The sequence below is a fragment of the Megalobrama amblycephala genome, linkage group LG11 (assembly GCF_018812025.1).
Source record: "Megalobrama amblycephala isolate DHTTF-2021 linkage group LG11, ASM1881202v1, whole genome shotgun sequence".
NCBI lineage: Eukaryota > Metazoa > Chordata > Actinopteri > Cypriniformes > Xenocyprididae > Megalobrama > Megalobrama amblycephala.
In genome coordinates this window covers 12,600,122-12,617,781 of record NC_063054.1, presented here as the reverse complement: position 1 = coordinate 12,617,781, position 17,660 = coordinate 12,600,122, and the positions used below count along the sequence as shown (strand labels likewise).

Genomic DNA, 17,660 nt, shown 5'->3' with positions numbered 1-17,660 from the left:
AGAACTCCTAAGTCACTAAGACCAAATTACAAACAATCCTAATGGCCGTTGCTGCCAATCCACCTAAGCAATCCACCCAAAGACACTGAACACCATTAAGGGAAAAGCGATAGAGCCTTGGGTGCTGAAACGTTTCTTCATAAATGCAATAAATATTATGATTTATAGATTCGAAACTACCATAAAACTGCGAAAATAAATCTTTAATAAATAAATAATGTCCGATTACCTGTGGCAGTTGTTTTCACGAGTTTACACTTGCAAATGATCGAATAAAGTAAAAAATAGAAGTGTATTTGGCGTGCTGTCCAAGGGGATCGAGGACTCAAAGCTTGGAATTTAACCCAAACCCAGAGTTCTCCCTCATATCCCCAGCCGAGGAATGGGGTTAGCAGAGGGATACAGAAAACTGTTGATGTAACTATAGGTGAGTCGGCTCTCATCTGTGTATATATACTTCCTCTTGAGCTGATTAGATAGACCGTTTGAACGTGCCTCTCCCAAACTTTGTTTATTAAACATAATTTGTCACTTGAAATCTGCATTCTCTTGAGACGAAGACATGTAAGAGGCTGATAATTAGCTGAACATACCAGTTTTATTAGTGACACAGCCTACATTTTAAAGTTGGTCTCCGCAGCTTTGTGAATAGGTTTTTGAAAAAAAAAAAAAAAACTTAACTAAGAACTTTTACTGCCATTTAGGAGAACTCTTAGTGGTAAGATAAAATGTTTTGTGAATACGGCCTCAGATTTTTATTTAGTTTGTGACAGGGCTACGCAAGAGGAGGTCTGTATCTGATGTTGAGCTGCAGAATCTAATTTGGAAGCAAATGACAGCAAATATTGAAGCAGATGCAACACCTGATGCATTCACAACATTTGGAAACAAGGTAACATCTGATTTGAGGATACTACATAACACACCCAAAACATCCAGACTGAAAAGGAACATGATCTCAAGGTTGTATTATTTTACTGCTGTAAAAGACATAATATCAACATTGACCGTGCATATTAAACAATAGCGTACTTGTATCAATGTTTTGAATCTGTACAGTAATGCACAGGACTATAGTTTTAAAACTTTATACTGTTATTTTATGTACTTTTTTGTAATGTTTGAAATAAAGGTTACAAAAAGAATCTTTACATGCATTTGAAACAATAACAAAGAAAATCAAATACACAGTGTTCTCCACTACAAAAATACTATTCTGACATCCTTACAATACTAAATGTGTTCCTCCTGCCAAGGAACACAACCTGCAGGTGAGACAAAATAGTCACACAGAAGGTTTCGTTGGCTTTCTGCTGTAACTGATACACTGCTTTCACTTCTTTGCTCCACCGGCTGGAAAGACCCAGTCCCTTGATTTCTCCAGGTTCCCTCAACTAAGCTGTGGTCCTCATTCTCCCAATCTGCAAAGGCTGGTGGTGTATATGCCTCAGACCTGCGCTCACGGAGGAAGTTATGGATGCATAGGGAGGCCATAGTTATCTTAACCACCTTGTCTGGCTCCAAAAATATGGTGTTCCTGAAAACCCTTAATCTGTTTGCAAGAATTCCAAATGCATTTTCTGCCACTCTACGTGCCCTTGAAAGACGGTAGTTCAGTACCCGTTGACTCCGGTCTGTCTGCTTGCATGGATACGGCGTCATGAGATCAGGCCTTAAAGGATATGCCTCGTCACCCACAAACATGTACGGCATCTTTACGTCACTGTTAGGCAATTGTTTAGGTGGAGGAAAATTCAGCGAACCCTGATCCATCGCTTTGCACAAGTCCGAGTGAGCGAACAGTCCAGCATCAGAGACCCTACCTTGGGTTCCTACACTGGCATAGATAAATTTGGAATTTGCATCTACAGCAGCCATGATTGTCACAGAGAATCTGCCCTTGTAATTATGGTCGAGGCTGCCAGTTTTTGCTGGAGGCTGTAAATAGATCCGTTTTCCACCAAGCACACCTAGGCAATGTGGAAATTGCCATTTCGATTCAAAGTCATGGGCTACTGTCTGCCATTCTGCCTCTGTTGATGGCATCTAACAATAGAACAGAAGAATAGAACAGAATAAGATTTTGTGCTTCATTTTAACTTCATTTTGTGCACATTCTTTTATTTGTAACATGATAGATACTATGTATATATAGATACTACTTTATGTAAACATGCCCATCTTGGTGAGTATCCTAGCAAGCAAACATAGTTGGTTATGTCTTAAGTGAATGTAAACAGTGCACATGCAGAAAGACTGCATGTGTAATAGTATGTACTGGATTGTGCATTATGTCTTAAAAGGGAAAGAAGCCTAATATTCCTGCTGTCTGTGTTTTAAATGACAAAGAAATCACTCACTGCTCATGACTTAATAGCTTTGGTAACTTAAATAATGATTCATCTTTATTCAATTCATACAGTGAAGATAATATGCAGTGTTATTTAATATTTTATTATTATTCAATTTCTGTACCTGAAAACTACTGTTAGATACATAAATAACCTGAAAAGCACTATTTATTTTATTCGAATATTTGCTCTATTGTATTTATTTGTGCTGTTGCTTGTAGTTTGATTATTTAATCTTATTTTCTTTAATTTTCTTTTACAGTTATCCTATTTTCCCTGAGCATAGCACATACCAAACCATACCAAAAGGTGTGACCCTAAAAAACTGTGCTAAAAACCAAATCGTGAGTAATTTGAACCGTTACATCCCTAACAGATACCTTGTGGTTGTGACCGCATTATAAAGTTCGAATTATTACTAACTATTACTTAATGTACATACATAACAAAAAATACATTTTTATTAATTTCATTCTCATCCCAAGTCTTTAAAATCCATTCTCTGACCATGTCTTTTAATTTTTTTGTATTTCTGTATAATATATTCATTGTTACATTTCATTTTCCTCTTCAATTCAGGTTCTTCTTTACTCAATTAATGCTCTGCATTATCTTTTTTTGTTTTTTTGTTTTTTTTAATACTCAAGTATATATTTTTTGTTAATACTGTAAATATCTGACAATCATGCCAGTGAAGCTTTGGTTTTATATGATTCCTGTAGGCCTATGCAGTAGGTGGCAATAAATTAACCAACTTCGCTTTATGGGAAGTTAACACTTATATTAGGCTATATTTCATTTCACTAGGCTAATCAATAATCAGTTATTATAGTAAGGATAATTATAATGTAATAATTAGTGGTGTTTGTGAATGAATCGTACAAGTGAATAAATCATTTAGTTCATGTTCATTGTTTTGTTTGTACATGATTCACTGTTTTTAACAAAATCGGTTGAGTCAAGGATATAATGATTCTCTAATAACACATAAAACACTAATTTTTCACTGCCTACAGAAATGGTCCGAGTAAAAGCTTTATTGGCATAACTGTCGTGCATTAACAGTATTTACAAAATATGAATGGTGCTTTAATTATAAGTAAAATAAATATATAACAATAAATATAGTATATACAAATATTAAATAGAATTTAGAAAATCAGTGAATGGATTTAGAAGACTGCGGGATAGAATGAATAATGTTTTTTTGTAAGCCTGTATTGCTTGATGTTAATACATATTCTTGAAACATACATTAATAATAAAAATTATTTCAACCTCATTTTAATGCTTTCTATACTTGGCGTGAACAATGCAATATAATATAGCCATGACTTAATGCTGTACCGTCTTTATGTCATTCTTAATTTAAAATAAAATGTTAATTAATAATCCCCGTTTCTGATAATCCCAGGCTGCTATAGTTATGCAGGTTTGTTTATGCATGAAACTTTGTTCTCTCAACATAGGATCTCGAGGCCATGACTTCACATTGCGTGGTCACGACAAGATACTATAAAGTCAGATACGAGATACTATCATATAATAATGTAAATCAGAGCCTACCTTCAGGAAGTCTTTTTTCATGACCTGGTGAAGAGCAGCACAGGTCTCCATAACTATCTGTGAAATAGTGCTGGCCCCAATCCTGTATTGCAAACTGAGGGAACTGAATGTTTCACCTGGATAACAAAAATAATTACAAAATATACAGTAATAGACCCTTAAATACACAATAGCTAATTTAATTTGACATTATTTTAATATTGCCCTGACAGACCCACCTGATGCCAAATAGCGCAAGGTCACAGATAGGCGATCTCTTGGGGATATTGCCCGTCTCATTTTTGTGTGCTGCTTGGTTATGAGGGCTCCAACCATCCCCAGCAGGAACTCAAACTCCTCCGCTGTCATCCGCAGCAGCTCCCTGCATCCAGTCTCATCATTCAACTATTTGTATGGTGGGCACAAAAATATAATTTCTATCAGAATAAATCTGAATAAATAATGTTTCTATCAGAATAAATACACAAACGCGTTTCAATTGTTGGTAACACTTTACAATAAGGTCTCATTTGTTAACATTAGTTAAAACATAACTAACATGAACTAAAAATGAGCAATACATTACAGTAGCCTATGTATTAATCTTTGTTAATGTTAGTTAATAAAAATACTACCGTTCATTATTTGTCCAAGTTAGTTCAGAATCACAGTGCAATAAATAAGGTTAACAAATACTACTTTTGATTTTAATAATGTATTAGTAAATATTGAAATTAACATTAACTAAGATTACTAAATTCTTCAGAAGATTGTTAGTTCGTGTTAACTAAAGTAGTTAACTAATGAACCCTTATTGTAAAGTGTTACCCAATTGTTTGAAACAACAATAACAAAAAACCTTGTCGAGGCGCAGCAGCAGCTACCTGCGTTCATTACACAATTATTTACCTCCAACACTCTCTGCGGAACTGACACTCCTTGCTGCCCGCGTCTCTTCAAATATTCTCTCCTCCATATTCGCTTTTTTTTCTTTTTTTCTTTTTCGCTGCAAATCAGTGCACAAATAACTTGGATTGCAAGCTGCTTGTTGTTGTTTGCCATATTTGAGAGAAGAATTCTCGCGCGTGCGCTTAGATCTCTTCTTCTTTTTTAATGGCGACCAACTAGGAGCATTATCGCCACCTACTTTACTGGATGGCAGATTAAACTTGCATGAGTGATAAATCTGAATTCTATGGTCTGAATGGATGTTTTATCAGCCTTCCTAATCTAATCCTAACCTTTCTCTAAAAAATCACATACAGTCTTTGTAATCCATATAAACCATTGACAGGGCTCTCAAGTTTTGGAGACAGGCAAGAGTGATTTAAACCATTAAAAATATGTAGCAAAAGAGGTTACCTTTGTTGAATTAATTTATTTGTGGGAGCCTGTGTCTGTATTTGTGGAACTAATGGTCACTCTTTGATTTGTTAACCAATCCAGAATGCACTAAACACACCACTTCATTATAGATAAAAATAACAAATGAATAAAAATATATAATCATAAGCTGACCAATAAATACATAAGTAACTAGGTGAGTATATAATTCAGCAGCAAAAAGTATTCTAGCCTAATTCTTGGAAGAAAAAAAAAAAAAGCTATGGAATGGCTTCAGATGACTTTGAATATAGGCAAGGCAAGGCAATTTATTTGTATAGCACATTTCATACACAATGGTAATTCAAAATAAAATTATTAAAACTATTTGGAGAGAGAGATGTTTAATGTAACAAAATGTCAGTGATCGTGTGATAGCAAAATATAACTAGGCCTAGACAGACTACTTGTTCTGAGCAGGTGTCAATGAACAGGCTGTAAAACTGTTGGCTAAGTTCAGACACTCATGAAAAACTGATGCTGATTATCTGATTATCTAACAGCAGTCAAGTTGTCATTGTTTGTGTCAAACAAGTTGTGAATTTGTTGTAACATTAAAACAGGAGATCGTGACTTACTGCTCAAAGTGATGCTCAGAGCTCCAGTGGTTCCCTCTGTGGGTGAACGAGGATGATGGTGAACAATTCCAGGATATGCTTTTTTTTTTTCATTGGTTGTTGCGTTAAATCTTACCCAGATACAATAGTGCTATTTTCTGATTGGCTATTGTGTAGCCTCTTTCTTTTTTTTGATTGGCTGATAAGTGGCAGGTTCGAGACCGGGAAGGTTCCAGAGAGAGCGGCGCGGCCAGATACATTTTGGGCGCTGCGGCATATTAAATATATGATAAATAGTTTTTCTGCGTGAGAAATACAATGTGTGGCGGGAGTGCGTGACAAAAGACCGAAATGAGTGACTGTCACGCTCAATGCGTGACACTTGAGAGCCCTGCATTGATTCTTATCCCCCGAGAGAGACTTCATAGAGCTTCATCCGGTGCTACGTGTTCAGCTCCTCCGTTCACACTCAGCCCCCATGGCGGGATTAGTGCTCCTCAGACTATTCCCATTCATACATATTATATTCTAGACCCTAGACCTGAGTCATATATAAATTTAATTAATGTTCTGTATATAGCTGCCTGTCCGTTAAACCTTTTCCTATAATATCCTCATTCTTCATTCTGTCCTCCCCATTCTTAAAGTGCTAAATAAAAGAAATGCAAAGAAATTTGCATGAGTTAATTTACTTTTTCTTTAGAATCGATTTTGCCTCCTTTTCTCCCATAGGTACATTAACATCCACCTCCCTCTCATCTAGAGAGCTTTTTTTTTGCTAATTTATCACCAGCAATATCATTATACTCCAACATGTGCTGGTATCCAACAAAAATACCCAACTATTTCAGCCTCTTTCAATCTGTATAGTGACAAATATACTTCCATTAATAAATCTTCTCTGTCTGATCTTGCTTGTATATTATTAAAGCTGAAAAAGAAACTTTATCTTTAAGCATATTTATTTGGTCTTACGTGTTCAACTCATTGTAAGTACTATTATTATAGCTGTTAACTCTGCAGTGTACACAGATAACTCATCGGGCATCTTCAAACTAATTTGTGCTTTAAATTTCAGAATATATACACCTATTCCAACCTTTTGAGTGACAGGTTCCTTAGAACCATCTCTAAATATTTGTAAAATTGAGTAAAATTTGTTATTTAAAATAACATTAACCTCATTTCCAATGTATTTTCTTTGGACTTGTCAGCTCAAATCTACAACAGTTCAGGGATTTTCCATGGTGGAGCTTCAGTAATCGGTACATTAGGACAGAAGATCTTATTGTCCATGCCACATTCCTTAGCCCACATTCTACTCTTCCATCCAAAACTATTTTCTCCATCATATGAATATTCCCAGTACTCCTCCAGTACTTTGCAAGTTAGATGATTATTTGCTGATTGTTGAAGATTCACCCAGTATGTCATTGTCAGTTTTTCTCTAGACATCTAGAGGCATCTCTCCCATTTCTACCCCAAATGCATGTACAGGGAATGTTGGGGGACTGCTCCACAACATATGCTTAAAGCTCTGGATTGAATAATATCTCATTTTTTCAATAAAGTCTTGGTTGCCGACCCATATACAATACACCTATAATCAAAGCAAGAACTAATCAATGCTTGATACATGCACAACAATGCACTACGACTAGCTCCCCAATTGTGACTAGCAACTGACGCATGCAATTTAAGATCTTTTTACACGAAGATTCAAATTTACTAATATGATATTTCCATGTTAATTTTTCCTCAGACCATGAAGCAAGGTATTTAAAAAACGATACTCTTTCCAGTGTTTGATCATTCAACTTCAGATCCATAAGTCCTCTTGTTCTTTGTGAATAACATATATTGTGTTTTTGAGACTGAAAACTTAAGACCCCAGTCCTGTGACTATTCCTCCACTTTTTTAATCAACTCCTGCCTTTAACTACATTTTTAATATTACAGCCTCTCTTCCATAATGCTCTGTCATCTGCATAAAGAGCTAAATCAGGTTTGTCTTCCAGTGGCTTTGGTTCCATTTAGTTACATCTCTTCTTCTTCTTCTTCTTAGTTTTATGGTGGATTGCAACCATGACGTAGGTGCATGCCACCACCTACTGTACCGGAGTATGTAGCATTATCGTTCGATGAAACTACTTTACATAATAATAAATTTATATAAAATAATAAATCCTATAATATACCCCTATATCTGTCACAAACAGAAGAGGACAGACGAGGTGAGTATGTAAAACAGTTCTTTATTGCAGGTAATGGACAGAGCTAGAACACAACAGGTAAGGATCTTGACCGATGGATAGTTTGGCTTGAATTTAGCTGAATGGTAATATAGTCTTTTCTGATGCAGGTGATGTGGAGATGAAGCAGACAGATGGACGGGAACCAGGATGATGAGGTAGACGAGACTGACGATGAGGATCAGGAACCACAGGTAAGTGCTCAGGTGAGTACGGGTGAGTCTGTTTGTCGAGTGACGAGACCAGACAATGGGGTGAAGGGAGTACACCATTTATAAAGGGTGCACTGATGATGGTGAACAGGTACAGATGATCAGTATTCCGGGGATTGTGAGTGAGTGGGCAGATCTGGTGCTGATGGCTGGGTCGATGGTGTTGCTGACTCCGTGACAGTATCCCTCAGGTATTCCACAACATCTTTCTGTGCATCTTTTTTATGCATATGTTCCCAAAACACCCTCAAGGTTCCATTTCTTCCTGTCTGACTTATCTTTTGCTTTAATCTAATCCTCTCTTCCCTATACTTCCCACAATGCAACAATATGTTCTGCACTTTCTGTGATTTTACATTCCATACATTCATCTGATTGACTTTTACCTAACAAAAACAATGTTTTATTTAACCCTGTGAGCTCAAACCTCAGTCTGGTTAAAACTGACTCTTTCCTTCTGTTCTTTCCATTCACACCCTGTGCATTGATACATTTCTGTTTATTGTAATAACTAATGCTGCATTCACGCCACCGTGTAATTACTGTAATCTTGAGATGACAACACATGACGTTATATTTGGAGCTGTTCACGTCTTCAGACTGGGAATTATGCGTTTCTATAGGTGCGTTCACGACTTATATTTTTTATTGTTTTCCTATTGTGTCTCCTTCTCAGTGTGTCGCTCACCATCTTCTCCAATCTTGTGTGCCTCCTCAGTGTGAAGCTGATCGCTTTCTCCAGCCTGGTGGACCATAGTCTCAGCTGACTGCAGTCATGTTGCAGAAAGTGCATTGTCTCTGTGTATCTCAATCAACTCCTTAGCTTGTGAATCACTATAATGTACACAAATTCAGGCACTGGTAAAGACCTTGACTCACTACACATTGGGACACTGATGACTCTATTTATGGCAACATGACAACATCCTCTTTCTACAAGATCACTACGTTTAAGAACAACAGCAGAACTATTTTTCAGATTTCTGATTTTTTTTTTGTATTATGCTATTTAAAATACATTATGATAAATACTTTGTTACATATCCCTTCAACATATCAGCTGAAAATGAATTATAAATGGTTACTAGTTCACTATCACTTCCTTTCTATCAATGTGTGTTTATGCTGAAATAATTAAAGAACAGTTTGTTTTTCTTTAAATCATCTATCATGTCATAATGTATATTTCCATTAAAGGAAGGTAATGAACATCGATTCTACCTGGTCTATACAGGGCATGCTGGGACTTTTTAGGGAGCAAATGCCGAGTGCCTTGATAACTGAACTTGAGAGCTGATCGAGATTTCATATTATATGAAATAAAAATGTTAAAGGCTGTTTTTCGTGTTTTTTTGAAGCTTTGATTGTGTTTATAGTGTGCAATATAACATGTGTTCATGTTTCGCGTGTAAAAAAACACAGTATTTTTCACATAATTTACTTATCTGTATACCGCTGTTTCCACTGTCATAAAAACGGGCTGATGACTTCCTTGTTCTATGAAGTCCCTCCTTCAGAAATACGTAACGAGTTCTGATTGTGCCAGCGGTTCCTGTGTTGTGATTCGACAGCAGCTTCTGCTCCATCTTTCAAGAATAATCTTTGTGCGAATCTGGCATTAAACTGATTGAGATTGAGGAAGCTGTCCTCAGCAAAATGTGCTGCACATAGTTTTACATGTGGATTATAATTTTCGGGAACCGAGTTAAACATAAATTGTAACCATTGATCTCTAAGTACAGCGTCCCTGGGAAGGCCAGACAAAGGTGATTGGACTGCGGGATGAAAATAACAGCGTTTCAACGACAGGGCAACAAACACACTCTACAAACGCAACTCTTGCTCTTCTCCGTGGGAGCACAACAAGACCACGCCCCCTTTTTTTGTGTATTCCTGTGGGCGGAGGTTAGTCAAAAAACTGTTTTAGTGACGTCATTAAAGAAGGAAGTAGAGGGATGTAGTCCAAACTGGCCGTTCGATGTAGGCGACTTCTGTTAAATAAAATATCTCGCTTGGCATTGAACTTTGAGCTTTAAAATTTTACAGATTTTATTTATACTCTAACAACAACATTACACACTAACTAAAGTTTGAAACATGGGATCATGAAGAACGGGACCTTTAATAAAAAACCTATCGTGAGTACTTTTCAAGCATTAGCAAAATTGTAAGAATTAAAAAGTTTTTCTTCTTTTTTTTTTTTTTTTTGAGATATATTTAAGTAACAAGGTTCAGTTTAAATTGCACTACAGGGCGACAGCATGACATTTTACCTTCTGTGCTGAGACAGTGAAGCAGTACAGCTCTCCTGCTTACATCCAGACAGGAATCTCCTGAAGCATCAATAATTTGTAGGTAATTTTCAAAGATCCGCACCCATGTGCTAAATGGCATAGTAGGCTCACCAGGGCAAAGCAGGAAAAAACTTGGGACAGGCCCGTTAGCAACAGCCATCTTCATGAACATCGATCATGACCAATCCTCATCGCCAATTTGTGGTATCTATCAGGAGTTAAACAATGAAGCACATAAGACAGGAGTAGAGAGCTTCATCCATCTTGTTTTTTTGGTCACTTCCACATTATATCTTTAGACAACTGTTCAGACTTCCTTTTCAAAATAGTAGTTTACAACACAATTCACACATGAACACAAAATACACCAAGATATTGGTGCTTATTGACTGCTGATGAGCATCATATCTTTAGAGAAAATGTTTAGTTGTCTGAAAAAGTGATTACTAATTTTGGTTTGCTGCTCTTCTGTTTATGTAATAACTGTACTAGTTTATTACTGGGAGCTATTTGATTCAAATATGCAGATGACACATCGAGCGCAGCATTAGTTCAATCAGGCCATGTAGGCATAGTGCTGCGACCAGCTGACGCGGTCAGCTGTCAAATCGCTCCAATCACTACCATTCTCCTATTAGACACGGGACATATATAGGTGGCATTACTGCTCGGTAAGTATGCTCAAACTGCTCGCAACCCTCCCTCCCCATTATAAGCGTGAGCATATTACTGTGCACCTTCTGGTTGTCGTCTTCTTTAGTTTCAGATCACTAAGGCTTTCAAGTCCCGGCTGGCATGGACCTCACTGCTGAGAGACACTCATCCTCATAGCCAAGTTACAGTATAGATGTCCCACTTCCACATCTACACAATTACCATTGTTCGCTTTTATCATTGTTCCAGGGGATTAATGTTAAAGCTCTTGTATGTTCAATTAATTTTGGAGCAAGAACCCCCATAAGGAACCATGCCGCCAAAGATAAATTGTGTTCAATAAACTCAAGTAACTTGCCATAGTGGTCCTGTCTGAACTTTAGTTAGTCTCTTCCAAAGGAATGAGAACTGTATAATGAACTCATCTTGGAAGAGTTTATCCCGTCATGTGATATTTCAAATTAACACTTCTAAAACCAAAGATATCCACATACATTTCAGGAAAGAGCCCAAACTGGTTGCTACTATTACTTTTTTGCCTGTATTTGCATGAGTTAACAAGAAACATTGTACAGTACTGTATAGAGAGAGGGGATTGGAAAGAACTCAAACTCAGGTCACCTGTGATATGTCGGAGTGTTGACCACAAGGCTATTATATCACCCCTAAATTCTGAACAGCCATTAAAATCTCATGACATAGGCTATGTTCTTTATCTAATGTCCCAGATATGGAACATTTCCTTTGCAGGGCCACAATTAAAGTCTCACATTGACCATTACAGTGGGTCTGGCACACGACAGGAAATGGGTGTTTGCATCCTCCTCTTAAGTACAGACTTTCCTTCATTATGACATCACAGGGAACAGGAAGTCATTGGAATGGAAAAAAATCTTTAAAGCCTGAGCAGCCGTGAACCACACAATATACAAACAGATGCCAGGTGCCTGAGGAAAGACTGAGAGATGAATGAAAGGGAAGGAGACATGACCTGCCCCAGCTCAGAGCACTGCTGGTGGGCCACAGGCTTCGTCAAGGGACTCTGGAGTGCTGCGAAAAGCAGGATGTTTTGGTTTATTTAGCACTAAATGTGGGTGTTTCCGACAAGGTGCACAGTGCCCTCCTCACCACAAAGAAGTAGATTTATGAGAATGAAGACTGGTAGCATGGGGGATAAGTAGAGTAGAATCTCTACTGTGCTACTCCTATGCCACAATTTATTTAAAGAAAATACATTTTTCACAAGGGGCATTTCAATATATATGCTGTGCAAAAGTCTTAGACATGTCAGTATTTTCAAAAAAAAAAAGTGAAAAATTTGGTTTTAAGCCAGTTATTTATATCTTTTGCTGTATGTGTCTATTTTCAAACCTTCATTTTTGCCATTCATTGAAATTATCCAGTGAAATTTCTGAATGCACAAGGAGTCTGACAAAGGCTGTTGCTCTACACGGAGATCTGATCTCACCATCACAAGTAATCACGAGTAATCACTAGTCTGTCTGTGATTACATGAAGAAACAGATGAAACTGAGACAAATTAAATCCAGAAGAACTGTGGCCGTTTCTCCAAGACGTTTGAAGAAACCAACCTGCAAAGATACAGTACTGTGAAGAGTTTTAGGCACTTGTGTAAAAATGCTGTAAAGTGAGGATGCTTTCAAAAATACTGTCATAAATAGATTTTATTTATCAATTAACTTTTATGAACTAAATCAAATCAATATTTGGTGTGACCACCCTTTGCGTTTAAAACAGCTTTTGTCCAGGTACACTTGCACATAATTTTTCATGTAGTTTTGAAAGCTTTCTTCAAGCGTCTTGGAGACTTGGCCACAGTTTTTCTGGATTTAGATTGTCTCAGTTTCATCTGTTTCTTCATGTAATCACAGATGGATTCGATGATGGTGAGATCAGATCTCCGTGTGGAGCACTGGCTGTTGTCAGACTCCTTGTACATTCAAAAATCTCACTGGATTATTACAATTAATGGCTAAATGAATGTTTGGAAATGTGAACTGATATTTCCTACTGACACACTACAACAAAATATATAAATAAGTGGCTTAAACTCCTTTTTTGGGGGTATTCATACTTAAACCCCTTGTTTGGGGGTATTCATATACGCGTATTCATACTGAACGGCTCACGAGGAAAATTCCAAATGGAAGTGATCATCCCTATGCCCTATGCGATCATCCCTATGTGAGCAGTATTTAGTATGTAGCCGTTTGGAATGCACCTGGCAAAGGGAGCGGTGTAATTTCCCCATTATCTTCAGCAGGGATGTTCCTGTGACAACGCAGCACAGTGTCCATCAGCAGATGTCGCTGTTTTAATGGCATAATTCTTTTCTTTCTTTTTTTTTAGCCTAACTGTTGCAAATAAAAAACATACATTTTATATTTTAAAAATAAAATATGCTATATAATATATAAAAAGTAATATATATATAAAACTTTTAAAAATATAAATTGTATATTTATTTATGCCGGCGCTGCATTGTCACGGGAACATCCCAGCTGAAGATAATGAGGAAATTATGTCACTCCCTTTGCTAAGTGCATTCCAAACGGCTACATGGCTACAGACAATTCATCCACAACTACAGTTTGCTCAGCTCATCACTGACTTCACTCCTAAAGGACTGGCCCATGTCTCTGTCCTGGACCCCATCCGCTATCGAAGCATTCCATCATCTGAAAGAAGTCTTCCAATCCATTCCGATCCTGGTACATCCTGATCCAGATCTCCCTTTTGTCGTTGAGGTTGATGCCTCCACCACTGGGGTCGGAGCGGCAGGGGATCCTCTACGCCTCCATCCATGCGCCTTCTTCTCTCAGAAACTATCCCTGGTGGAGCAGGATTATGACATCGGTGATCAAGAACTCCTTTCCATCAAGCTAGCCCTAGAAGAATGGAGACATTGGCTGGAGGAAGATAATCATCGCTTCAAGGTCATTACATAGAATCCTGGAATATCTGCGGGAAGCCAAATGCCTTAACCCTCGTCAAGCTAGATGGGCCCTTTTCTTCACCAGGTTTGACTTCACAATCACCTATCGTCCTGGTAATAAGAATGGCAGAGCAGATGCCTTGTCACGATTTAATCAGACTGATCCTGAATCTAGCTCTCCAGAACCCATTCTCCCTCCAGCCATGATCATCAGTCCCATTCAGTGTTCATATTGCCACCAGAACCAAGACAGCTGGAGCTGATTCCTCCCCTGGGTGGAGTACGCCCAGAATTCCCTCAGGCAATCCACTACCGGACTCATGCCATTCCAGTGCATCCTGGGTTACCAACCTCCTCTGTTCCGCTGGTCTGGTGAACCATCTGAGTTTCCAGCTATCAATCATTGGTTCCAGCAGAGCGAGAGAGTGTGGGACTCAGCACACGTGCATCTCCAACAGGTAGTGCGGAGACACAAGAGACAAGCTGGTGCCCGCATAACATCGACTCTGCAGTACCAACCAGGTCAGAATCCGTCTCCCCGTGCCTTGCCGTAAGTCACCGTTACATAGGTCCCTTCACGGTGCAGAGGCAGATCAACAATGTCACTTACAGGCTAAACTTGCCCCCACAATACAGAATTTCACCATCATTTCACGTTTCACTACTCAAACATTACACTGAACCCTTGTCTCCTCCCCTCACAGGATCTGGTGGTGATGAGGTACCTCCTCCTCCCGAACTAGCTGACGAGAAGGTCATCTACCGGGTCCACTCCATCATCATCTTGCGGCGATGGGGTAAGTAGACAGGTGAGTAGCAGGGGCAATCGGATCAAATACCTCATTGACTGGGAGGGCTACGGCCCTGAAGAACAATCCTGGGTAGCTCGGGATGATGTACTGGATCCATCTCTCCTCACCCAATTCCACACTGACCATCCTAACTATCCAGCACCTAGAGGTCGAGGTAGGCCCCGTCGTCGCACCTTCCGGACTTCAGGAGGCAACCCGTTAAGGAGGTGGTACTGTCACAGAGTCGCAACCATTTCAGACACCCATCAGCCCATCGTCACCAGATCGGCATGCTCCGCACACTTGTTCACTCTCCCCGGAATTCTAATTCATCACACCTACACCTCCTCATCAAGTCACCCTTTATCAGCTACTGCAACCTGCACTCCTTTGTCTGGTCTCGTCTATCAACACGTACAGACTCCTTACCTGCTACTCACCTGTCTACTTACCTGCCACCAAGGATCCAGTCTCTAGTCTTCTGTCTTCTGTCATCAGTCATTCGCTTCCAGCCATCATTTGTTCCTCCAAGCCATCAGTCTGCATCTGCCAGAGAGACACTCAGTTTACATTTCAGCTAAGCCATCATATCTATCTATCTATCTATCTATCTATCTATCTATCTATCTATCTATCTATCTATCTATCTATCTATCTATCTATCTATCTATCTATCTATCATTAATAATAAAAATCTGTATTAATAAAAACAATTTGACTTTTTAGTTATTTATTCAGGGTGCGGACATTAAGATTTATTGAATGGAAAAGAGCCACCCTAACACTCTGCTACCCACATGAACTCTCATTTTATGTTACCCTGAAGATGGAAAGTCATACAGTTTACAGATTAAAGAATTTTAATTTTTGGCCGAACTAACCCTGGCATGGATTCACATCAGTGTTATTTTGGAGCTAATCTATTTTCCAGAGTGTAATCTTGATGTGTAGCTGCCAAAAAATTTATATTAGTAGATTTTGGCAAAGCCTCAATTGATTCACACCTGTGGTTGTTATTGTTAAGATATTGTTTTACTTTATTGTATAGACAGCTAAATGATTGAGAAACAGTTTAACCCATGAGGCGCCACGAGGTCAAATATAATTACCACGTGTACTACAAACGCACCGCTCTTATCTATGTTATTCCACTTAATCTTTATTAAAATATCAGGTATAACTGGAGTACTGTTTGAAGTAGACTGTCTGGTGACCTTCTGTCACACAATCAGAAGGTCAGTAGGTAAGAGAACATCAAAGCCCAGGAGTAAGGCACTCGTGAAACGTGAAAATAAATAACCAGCGATTAGACAGATTAGATAAATAATAATAATAGATTAGATAAATGAATAGATAAATTAGATAGATAGATAGATAGAAACTAATTAGAAGAGACAGAGAGAATCCTGACTATGATGACCATCACAGATTAGTGGCCTGCATGTCATTGCACTCCAGTATGTGTTTGCTAGTTGGCCAAGTGTGCTGCACTCTCTGTCATTAGGCCCTCTGTTTTTCTCTCACACACAGTCTTTTCCCATTTTATGATAAATAGAGAGATAGTCTTTTCGCATTTAATAAAAAATAAATAAATAAATAAATGACGGGGCCGGGGTGGCTGGCCTTCCTTGGGGCAAAAGCTGCTTGTTCCAAAGGTCTTTTCTCTTTTTTCAAAATCATCACAATCATGACCTAATGATCTATATTTGAAATGAACATCTTTGTCTTGTGAAAACACAGTTATTCTGATGATACAAGTTTTTCATAACAGATCCTGGGTTTGTCAGATCTTGGTCTGATTGTTTATTTAATTGTTCATTTGTTTGATGTGGAATACAAGCTCCACTTTAAGGGTCATTTGAAATTTAAGAGAAAGAGCTTGTCCCTTTACCCTAATAAATGTAACACTGCTCAGATGAGTGGTTGTGTTCTGTTAAAAATAGTATTTATACTTTCATTTCTACATTGCTAGCAAAACAATATGAAGATACAAAGATACAGATAAAAGATAAAAAACAAGGACAAAATATGATTTCCAGTTAGGTAGTCTGAACACTGCTACTGAATGTGGAGTTAAATTTCAAAGGTGTACACTTTTTCCCCCTCAAAAAACAATTTAAAATTGTTATCTGATTATCTTGACATGTACTGTGAAATGTTATCATCCCTCTAATTTTTGTCTTTCACCAAATAAAGACTTCATAGATTCAGAATTTTTTTTTTTGCTCCCACTTCATATTAGGTGGCCTTAACTACTATGTACTTTCATCAAAAAAAAAAAAAAGTAAAATGTATTTATTGTGTTCTTATAAAACGGTTAGTTCCTTTCCTTGATTCTGATTGGTCAATAGTTGTGTTTTATTCACGATAAAACACGGCTATGACTGCTTCACCCAGCGGTTCTGTATATCACTACACAACACCCTTAGCAACCACTTTTAGCAATGTAAACTGTTTGTTCTCAGTTGATATTGTTCATTGAAGCTTACTGTATTATGTAGAAGAGTATTGTGTGAACGAGATCAAGTAAGCGAGTTTATTTCCTGCATTCAGATTTAGCATTTTCATTCAGGTCAGTCCTATGTTCATAATAATAAATCTGTTTAAATGTCCGCTGCAATATCTTGTCCTTTTAACAGTCAAGGGGTTTTCCAGTAACTGACAG

General features: G+C 38.0%; 1 protein-coding gene across 1 annotated transcript; it reads right to left on the bottom strand.

Annotated features, from left to right (window-relative positions):
* Positions 1-953: 953 nt before the first annotated feature.
* si:dkey-121j17.6 (protein ALP1-like) lies at positions 954-5,017 on the bottom strand. The gene is made up of 4 exons (XM_048206177.1): positions 4,806-5,017; positions 4,136-4,301; positions 3,918-4,033; positions 954-2,046 (listed from the first exon to the last, which is right to left on the bottom strand). The coding sequence occupies exons 1-4, from the start codon at positions 4,956-4,958 to the stop codon at positions 1,234-1,236; spliced, it is 1,248 nt and encodes a 415-aa protein (XP_048062134.1). The 5' UTR covers positions 4,959-5,017; the 3' UTR covers positions 954-1,233.
* Between the last annotated feature and the right edge of the window lie 12,643 nt (positions 5,018-17,660).

Bases quoted from the DNA above. Each gene is read 5' to 3' on its own strand.
- si:dkey-121j17.6 (XM_048206177.1), bottom strand. From the start codon at position 4,958: ATGGCAAACAACAACAAGCAGCTTGCAATCCAAGTTATTTGTGCACTG. The intron at 4,034-4,135 runs GTGGGTCTGTCA...TTTGTTATCCAG, and splicing joins CTTGCGCTATTTGGCATCAG to GTGAAACATTCAGTTCCCTC. The intron at 2,047-3,917 runs GTAGGCTCTGAT...TTCTATTGTTAG, and splicing joins TGAAAAAAGACTTCCTGAAG to ATGCCATCAACAGAGGCAGA.